The sequence below is a fragment of the Pseudophryne corroboree genome, chromosome 9, assembly GCF_028390025.1.
Source record: "Pseudophryne corroboree isolate aPseCor3 chromosome 9, aPseCor3.hap2, whole genome shotgun sequence".
NCBI lineage: Eukaryota > Metazoa > Chordata > Amphibia > Anura > Myobatrachidae > Pseudophryne > Pseudophryne corroboree.
This window is the reverse complement of record NC_086452.1, coordinates 312,578,471-312,587,693: the sequence shown is the minus strand read 5'-3', so window position 1 is coordinate 312,587,693 and position 9,223 is coordinate 312,578,471. Positions and strand designations below refer to the sequence as shown.

Here is a 9,223-nt window from a genome sequence, read left to right as displayed (position 1 = left end):
TGTAACTGGATAGGGAAGCATTGAAGGTTATGTGGGTGGGTCTGGAATTTGGTATGCTTGCCTGAAGAGATGAGTTTTCAGGAAACGTTTAAAGGTTTGGAGACTAGAGGAGAGTCTTATTGTGTGTGGGAGGGCATTCCAGAGTGGGTGAAGCCCGGGTAAAGTACTGTAATTTTGAGTGGGAACAGGTAATACATGTGGATGAGAGACGCAGATCTTGTGCAGAGCGGAGAGGTCTGGTAGGGAGATATTTTGAGATGAGTGAAGAGATGTATGATGGTGCAGTTTGGTTAATAGCCTTGTATGTAAGTAAAAGTTTTTTATATTTAACACGGTAGAATACCGGTAACCAATGGAGGGACTGACAGAGCGGATCAGCAGATGAAGAACGTCTGGCGAGGAAGATTAGCCTCGCAGCTGCATTTAAAATGGATTGTAGTGGTGAGAGCCTATGTTTGGGAAGACCAGTAAGGAGACTATTACAATAATCAATGCGGGAGATGATGAGTGCATGGATTAGAGTTTTTGCAGTGTCTTGTGTAAGATAATGGTGTATTTTGGATATGTTTTTAAGGTGCATGTAACATGATTTAGAGACAGATTGAATGTGTGGAACAAAGGACAGTTCAGAGTCAAGGGTGACATCTAGACAGCGAGCTTGTGGGGTAGGGTGGATAGTTGCATTGTCAACAGTTATGGAGATATCAGGTTGGTAACTGCTCTTGGCTGGTGGGAAAATAATTAATTCTGTTTTGGAAATGTTGAGTTTGAGGTGGCGAGATGACATCCAAGATGAAATGGCAGACAGGCATCCAATGACACGAGCCAATACAGATGGTGAAAAATCTGGGGTGGATAGGTAGATTTGAGTATCATCAGCATACAAATGATACTGAAAACCAAAGGAGCTGATTAGTTTACCAAGAGAGGAGTTATAGATTGAGAACAGCAGAGGACCTGAGACTGAGCCTTGCGGTACTCCAACTGATAGAGGTAGAGAAGAGGAGGTAGAATCAGAGAAGTGAACACTGAAAGAGCGATTAGATAGGTAGGATGAGAACCAAGTAAGGTCTGTGTCCTGAAGACCTAGGGATTGTAGTGTTTGTACGAGAAGAGGGTGGTCAACAGTGTCAAAAGCAGCAGAGAGATCTAGAAGAATAAGTAGTGTGTAATTAATGGCCTTTCGATCTAGCAGTGACTAGATCATTCACTTCTTTGGTCAGTGCCATCTCTGTGGAGTGTTGGGCATGAAAGCCTGACTGAAGTGGGTCCAAGAAGTTGTGGGAGTTAAGAAAGTGTGTAAAGCGAGTGTAGGCAAGTCTCTCAAGTAGCTTGGAGGGACCAGGTAGCTGAGAAATGGGACGGTAGTTAGAGAGTGTGTTTGGGTCAGAGTTGTGTTTTTTTTTTAGAATGGGAGTAATCACTGCATGTTTAAACAGAGAGGGAAAGATACCAGTAGAGAGAGAGATTACAGATTTTAGTTAAGGTTGGGATAAGCACAGGAGACAAAGTTTTACTGACCTGTGAGGGTATAGGATCAAGAGGAGAGGTAGTGGAGTAGGAGGATGAAAAGAGTGTTGATACTTCATCTTCACTTGTGGCATCAAATGAAGAGAAAGTGCCAGAGGGTTCAGGTAGGGAATTGAGCAGGTCACTGGCTGAGTTAGAGCATACCATTTCATCTCAGATTTTATTAATCTTATCCTTGAAGTAGGAAGCAAGTTCTTGTGCTCTGATAGTAGCTAGTGGGGGAGGTGAGGGAGGGTAAAGAAGTGATTTAAATGTATTAAAAAGTCGCTTGGGATTGATGGCATGATAAGAGATGAGAGATTGGAAATATGTTTGTTTGGCAGTGTCCAGGGCCTGACGATAGGAGTGGTAGGTAGTCTTATATGTGAGAAAGTCACTTGGATTCTGAGATTTCCGCCACTGATGTTTTACTTTACGTGACAGTTTTTGTAGGTGTTTTGTTGAAGAGATCGTGAAGGTGATCAGGTTGTGATCAGAGAGAGGGAAAGGAGTGTTAATGAATTCGGAAACTGAGCAGAACCTGGTGAACACAAGATCAAGGCAGTGGCCCCCCTGGTGAGTAGAGGAGTCGGACCATTGGGTGAGGCCAAGAGAGGAGGTTAGAGAGAGGAGTTTAGAGGCATGAACAGTTCGTGGACTGTCAAATTACACAGGGAGGAGAGAAACCTGGTTTAAAGGTAACCCAAACATACCCCAGGAAAACACCAGGGCCAGTATTTACTAAGAAACCGAGTTTGTCCGATTTGTGTTTTTTTTTTCTAAGTCCCAATCCGGGAATTCACTAAGCACCAATCTCGACAGTATTTGGACTATTCGTAATGGTTTGAATGACAACGTTCACAAATACGAATGAATAGACCATCGGTCAAACGCGGCTGTTATTACATAGAATACGGGAATTCACTATTCATTCGTATTTGGGTGTTAGTCTCTGAGTGCTCAAATGCGGTCGTATTTTTTTTGCGATTCGTTAAAAAAAAGCGGCAAAAAAATAGACCTGCTTTTTTCAGTCGTGTTTACATGTGTTGCAAATAAAAAATCACTCACACCTGAATTAGGATGCCTATAAAAGGATGTTAGGCCCATTTCAATACACCTACACTCAGAAATGGCAGCAGGACTGTGGGCCAGTGATCTTTTGTGTGCTGTGGGATTCCTCAGACTCAGACATCAGCCTGTAAGTAACCAGGGCCAAGAAACTGAACATGGTCAGCAGGTTGTACAGGTTCCGCGGAGGCTGCGCAGGCGTCGTTTTTTTAGGGGGCGTTTAAACTTGAACGCATTGTCCGATGATAAGGTCATACAGATGTTCCGTCTAAATCGTACCAACATTTTCCGTCTGTATGACCTTGTCAAACTGGGCCTAGACCCTGAGACAGCACACTCTCGCTCTGTCTCAGGCCTGCACAAACTCCTGGCTGTGTTGCACTTTCTGGCTACTGGCAGCTTTCAGGCTGTGTCTGGGGATGTCATAGGAATCTCACAGCCCTCATTTTCCAGAATCTTAACACAGGTGATGTATACCTAACTACCTCTTCTGTTTTGTGTTTGTTTTAATTTCTCGGTGGCCAGTTCTGTCCTAAAATCTCATGTTTATTGTTCTTTTAAATATACACACAGGTGTTGGGTGTTTTGCAGCCCCACATCGAGGCCTCAATCTGCTTCCCTACCCAGGAGTCTTAGTGGCATGCCGTCAGGGTTGATTTCTATGAGCTGGCTGGCATGCCCAATGTGCTTGGAGCCATAGATTGCACACACATTCAGCTGAGACCACATAGGGGCAGGCAGCACATATATACAAACCGCCATTTCGAACACTCCACAAATGTGCAGGTGGTTTGTGATGCAAATCTCAAAATAATAAGTGTTGTTGCTGGTTACCCTGGGGGCTGCCATGACTTCTTCATCCTCAGTCAGTCATCCCTCTTTGACAAGTTTGAGGACGGACAAATGCCAGATGGATGGCTGCTGGGTATGTAATTTGATATGTGTAGGCCTGCGTATACTTTGTCCAAATACAGGTGCAGATGTATTAACCTGTAGAAGGCATAAGGAAGTGAGAAACCAGTGATCTGTGCAAGGTGAGAAAGGCACCAGGCAATCAGCTCCAATATGTAAATGAACATTTATTAACAGATTGTCTGCTGCCTTTATTACCTTTCACATATCACTGGTTTTTCACTTCCTTATGCCTTCTACAGGTTAATACATCTGCCCCACAGTGTGTTACTTATGTGTTGCTGTATGTTAACATGAATCACGTTACTATATCTGTCTTTTAGGTGATGGAGGATATGGCTGTTTCTCTTGGCTTCTAACTCCATTGTCCCGACCTGATACCCCTGCTGAACACAATTACAATCATGCACATAAGTCCACGCGGAATGTGATAGAAAGATGTTTTGGTGTGCTGAAATCTAGGTTTCGGTGTCTGGTAAAGTCTGGTAGCCTTTTGTTGTATAGTCCCTCCAAGGTGACTCAAATTGTGTTCTGCTGCTGCTTTCTTCATAACATGTGTTTGCAACAACATCTGCCACATGTTGAGGAGGAGGAGGAGGAGGAAGAAAGCAGCCAGCAAGCAGAGGAATTAGAGACATCTGGTGATACTTGGAGTACAGATGTAGGGAGGCAGGTTAGGCAAGAGATCATCAATCGCTATTTCTAAGGTAAGCTTGGTTTGCTTATTTCATTTGTTGTGTAATCATAAATAGATGTTTAGCCTTTTATTTCCCAAAACCATTACTCAGAATGTGTCTGTCTCCTTGACACATACAAACATACCCTCGCTTTATAAAAAACAAATGTCGCATGTGTATTGTGTGTATTTTTATTCTCAAAACAACAGATTATGAGTGGCATGCATTAAGTCTGGATAAGTGATCGTAAACTTGCAGTGCTAATTTCTTACAAGCCCACATAATCCATTTAGTATTTCACTTTATCACTGTGTGTAACGTCCTAATGCACAGGTTCCCAAACTTGGCCCTCAGGACCACACACAGTGCATGTTTTTCACGTAACCCAGTAGAAGCACAGGTGTATGAATTACTCACAGACATATGTTAAAAGATTCACAGGTGGAGCTAATTATGTCACTTGTGATTCTGTGAGGAGACCAGCAAAACATGCACTGTGTGGGTTCCTGAGGGCCGAGTTTGAGAACCTGTGTTCCCAAAAAACACTACTCAACATATAATATGTTAGCCTTGAGGATTACATGTGTCCCTATGTGTGATGCACCATCATATTTAAGACACACAAACTTACTGTAATCAGGAATAATTTATTTCCTAATGTTTGATGCTGTAAACTTGATGATGTGTAAGTAAATACACAGTTTGCCACACATATACATTATTATACACATTCTTTGATTTTTGATGTAAAAGTACATATTTGTTTCAGCATCATGTGTAAAAACATTCTTACTAATTTTTAACACACACAAACATGGCCCAACAATACTGACATTCATTTTGACAATGTTTTTAAAAAAAAACAAAGGCAACATATTACAAGTTTTTAACGCAACTCAATTGTGTTCTTCTTGTAATGTTGTATAGAGAAGAAAGCTAAAATATGTATCAAAAACATTGTAACTTGGATTGTCGTCAGGAAAAGAGAATGATTGGAATCTAGAAAGAGTAATGATTAGAAAAAAAATCAAGTGGTCAGTTTACTTCCTGCTAAAGACATTCTGCCTGGCTGCCAATTATTGTGTCTGCAGGAAAAGAGAATGATTGGAATCTAGAAAGAGTAATGATTAGAAAAAAATCAAGTGGTCAGTTTACTTCCTGCTAAAGACATTCTGCCTGGCTGCCAATTATTGTGTCTGCAGGAAAAGAGAATGATTGGAATCTAGAAAGAGTAATGATTAGAAAAAAATCAAGTGGTCAGTTTACTTCCTGCTAACATGTATGTGTGGCTCCATCAACATTTCCCTCCTCCAATACCAAAAAAAATGGTAAAGAATAAATGTGCGTACAAATGTTTTGTTTTTGTTTGTAGCACTTATAATTAATGATGTTGAAAAAAGTGTCAAGGAGCTAAGTGTTATATATTTTTCTCCAAAAATACACTTACTAACTATTTTGAGTTACTTATCTCAAATGTCTAACTTGTATTTTTTTCACGTTTTTTTTGGTGGCTGCTTGTCCTTCCCTTTGCCTTTAGCACTGTCATGTTGTCGTGCTCTGGTGGAGCGTCTTGGTGGTGATGAGACTGGCGTGATATTGGGAGTAGTCGTACCAGAACTGCTGCTTGTTTGCTGTTGGTGCATGCATCTGAGTGTTTCATTCAGGTTAGTGAGGGTGGCATTGAGTTCACGTGTAGCAGCATTTTGATTGTCTACTATTCGGAATAAACTTTCATTAATCTTTTGATTGTTTTGAAAAATGCTCATATAACTTTGCTGTTGTCTGTGCTGTTCTTCCATTATGCGCTGTAAGTTGCCCATGACCTGTGTAATGTCTGTACGCATGAGTTCCATTGTATTGCCTATTCTGGTTGTTTGTTCATTTTGTCGACTCAGATTTCTTGATATTCTTCTGAGGTGAGATGGTAGGCTTGCAAACATTTGTGTCTGCTTACGCAGGCAATCTTCATTAGTGGCCTGCTGTCTAGCCCAAATGGTCCAAAACACCTGATCAGGGCCTTGTGTTCCTGGTGTTGTTGGGCTGTGTTGTGGTGGTGGCGTGCTTTGCTGTGGTGGTGTACTCACAGGTGCTGGGGGGCTCATTCCTTGCATTAATGGCTGCATTTCTAAGATGTTTGTCTCCTCCATGTCACTGTGTTGCTTTTGTTGCGGAGGGATGCTGTTCCCAGGACTAGAAGCTGAAATGTTAAACAAATCTCCGTTAGCTATCCATATGTTTGAGAAATGTAAACAAATCACTACACATGGGGGGAAATTTACTAAGATGGGAGTTCTATTTAAGATGGGATGTTGCCCATAGCAACCAATCAGCTTCTACTTCTCATTTATTTAGCACCTTCTAGAAGATAATACCTGGAATCTGATTGGTTGCTATGGGCAACATCCCATCTTAAATAGAATGCCCATCTTAGTAAATTTACCCCATGGAACACATGTGATTCACTGTTGCTTTCAACTATTCTGCCTAGCAACATCATCACTCATAGCTTAAATACATACATATGCCTGTTTGTGGCAAATGTGTCTGGTTACTTAATTGTGAAAGCAAACACTTTTGTTTTATTGTAGCTCACACATACTCCACCATAAAAACACATTGGAATACATAATGTCTTACCTTATAGCTTTGTTCAAACAAACATAGTAATGTTTTTATATGTATATACATACATATCTTCACTGGATGTGGACAAGGACATTTAGCTTGGATTACATTTCAGCTTTTACTTACTGCGGTAAGTATTTACGTTTTTGATGTGTTTTGACTTAATGCGGTTATGAAATATTTTGATTACGTACTGAATTTTTACACATTTTTTTCAGTTTGATACTCACAATCAATATGAGGGGAGTGTGGATGACGTCTTGGAGGTGTGTCCAAAATTTGGAGTGGGGGGACAGAACATACGGACGATAATCTTCGTGGCGGGGTAGCCTGCTGTGTTTGGGCCGGGACATACGACCTTGCTTTCTTTTCGGCCACAGGTTTTTTGTGGTGATGTCTTTCAGAAGTGCCACTTCTGCTGCTCCATACTTCTTTTGATGGACCTTTTAATGAAAGTGCAATTTTGTTATGGCCATTCCTTTACAAGCATTCCCTATACTACAATGGACACTTTACCTGCTTCCGCAGCGTCATCATCATCATCATCAGATGTGATAGGAGTTACTGGCCGACGAGTAGTACTGCTTTTTTCTAACACTGTATAAAATAAAAAAATAAAAAAAAATAATCATGCTATTGTGTATACATCCACCCATTATGCTTATAAACATTTATTCTTGAAGAAATGCTTGGTTTTTATTTATAAAAAACATAAGGACCGGAAATACAAAAAAAAAACTAAAAACATTGACCAAAACACATATGCACTATGGCAACATCAACACAGGAAAACATGTACAGGACACTGACATAGGCCACAAGTTAAAGAAAAAAATAAACACACACATCTTCATTTTGTATTGAAAGGAAAAATATTACAGATGCAATATATAAATTGCTCTGTGATGTGGCACTCCAAAGACACATTACCACTATATGAGCCAAAACAAAATGTAGCAATTTTTCACTAAAATTACACTGCAATGTGGTGTCACGGTACAAATACAAGCAAAAAAAAAAAATATTGTTAATTTAAGTAAATAATTAACATTATCTAATAATGACACTACACATGTAAGTGGATTCCAAACCACTTTCCAGTACTCAAGCCTCTAATATGACAACCACTGTTTATAAAACATTGCACATGGATCACTTAAATATAAAACATAGTCACAATTTTAATTAAAAAATCGGCCAAAAGGAAAACATTATTGCAGGACAATTCAGAGACACACCAAGTCCAAAGTACACATGCAAAATATCTGTCAGAAAAACACATGACATACAATAAAGTTAGATGTTACATTGGCTATTGTATAAAACATTAACCAAAACAATGTATTTGCTGACACACACTTGAAGATGGGAGTAATATGCAACGTCACATGACACACATTTATAAAAAAAAAAAAGAAGCATAGAATGTAAATGCAAATACACATGCTCACCATTCTTCCTGGGCCTATCTGAATCCCGGACATGGGTTGCAGAGACAACTTCTGGAGGTATTACACTCCGCATGGGCTCCTCATACTCCAGATATCTTGCAATATAGGGCTGCCCACCACCGGTTTTCCGAGCCGACTTGGCCTCCTTGGCCATTTTGGACTTGACACGTCGCTTTATGTCATAGTACCGTTTGCGGCACGTGTCCTCCGTCCGCTTGACCACCCCCTCACTATTGACAGCAGCAACAACTTTCGCCCACAACACCGTCTTCCTCCGTGTTGGCACCTTGGCGGACTCAGGGCCAAATAGCTGCCTCTGATACTTCATCTACTCATGCACCAATGCCACATTTTCAGCAAAACTAAACTTTACATTCCGCCCAGTCTTAGTAGTGGTGCGTGGCTGCGGAGCACTCTGACTGTCACTATCACTTGAGGCTGCTGCAGCAACCTCACCCACCTCCTCCACCTCACTAACACTCACCTCCTCCACCTGACCAACCTCCTCCCCCTCACTCACACCCTCCACCTCTGAGTCACACATAATTGTGTGTCTAAACAGTTAACACAGGAAAAAAAAAGACAAACAACACACTTCTCCACTACACAACTCACACACATACACACACACACACACACACACACACACACACTGACAAGGGACTATAAAGAAAAATAACTTGGACTAAAAATGAGACCAAACCACAAAATACAAGACAACAAGAATGACAAGACGACTTTCAAACACAATACCACACTCAGAAATCGCTACCAACACTCCTCACCAAACCACAAATTCACCTACCTCCACAGCACAACCTCCCTCCTCCTCACCACTAACTAAACCCACGAGGTGCGGACGGTTTGGGGCGTATTTATATGGTTGCGCACAGACACTCCTACCATCTGAAACACAACCAATCACGAACGGGGATGAAAATCGAAACAGAAAGTGAAAATGCGGACGCGGGAAAAAAAAAC

The 9,223-nt window shown here is 41.0% G+C and overlaps 1 protein-coding gene across 1 annotated transcript; it reads right to left on the bottom strand.

Moving 5' to 3' along the window:
* Positions 1 to 4,839: 4,839 nt before the first annotated feature.
* On the bottom strand, positions 4,840 to 7,384 carry LOC134956992 (uncharacterized). Its single transcript, XM_063938790.1, has 3 exons — positions 7,308 to 7,384; positions 7,022 to 7,234; positions 4,840 to 6,363 (listed from the first exon to the last, which is right to left on the bottom strand). The coding sequence occupies exon 3, from the start codon at positions 6,311 to 6,313 to the stop codon at positions 5,660 to 5,662; it is 654 nt and encodes a 217-aa protein (XP_063794860.1). The 5' UTR covers positions 6,314 to 6,363; positions 7,022 to 7,234; positions 7,308 to 7,384; the 3' UTR covers positions 4,840 to 5,659.
* Between the last annotated feature and the right edge of the window lie 1,839 nt (positions 7,385 to 9,223).

Bases quoted from the DNA above. Each gene is read 5' to 3' on its own strand.
- LOC134956992 (XM_063938790.1), bottom strand. From the start codon at position 6,313: ATGGAGGAGACAAACATCTTAGAAATGCAGCCATTAATGCAAGGAATG.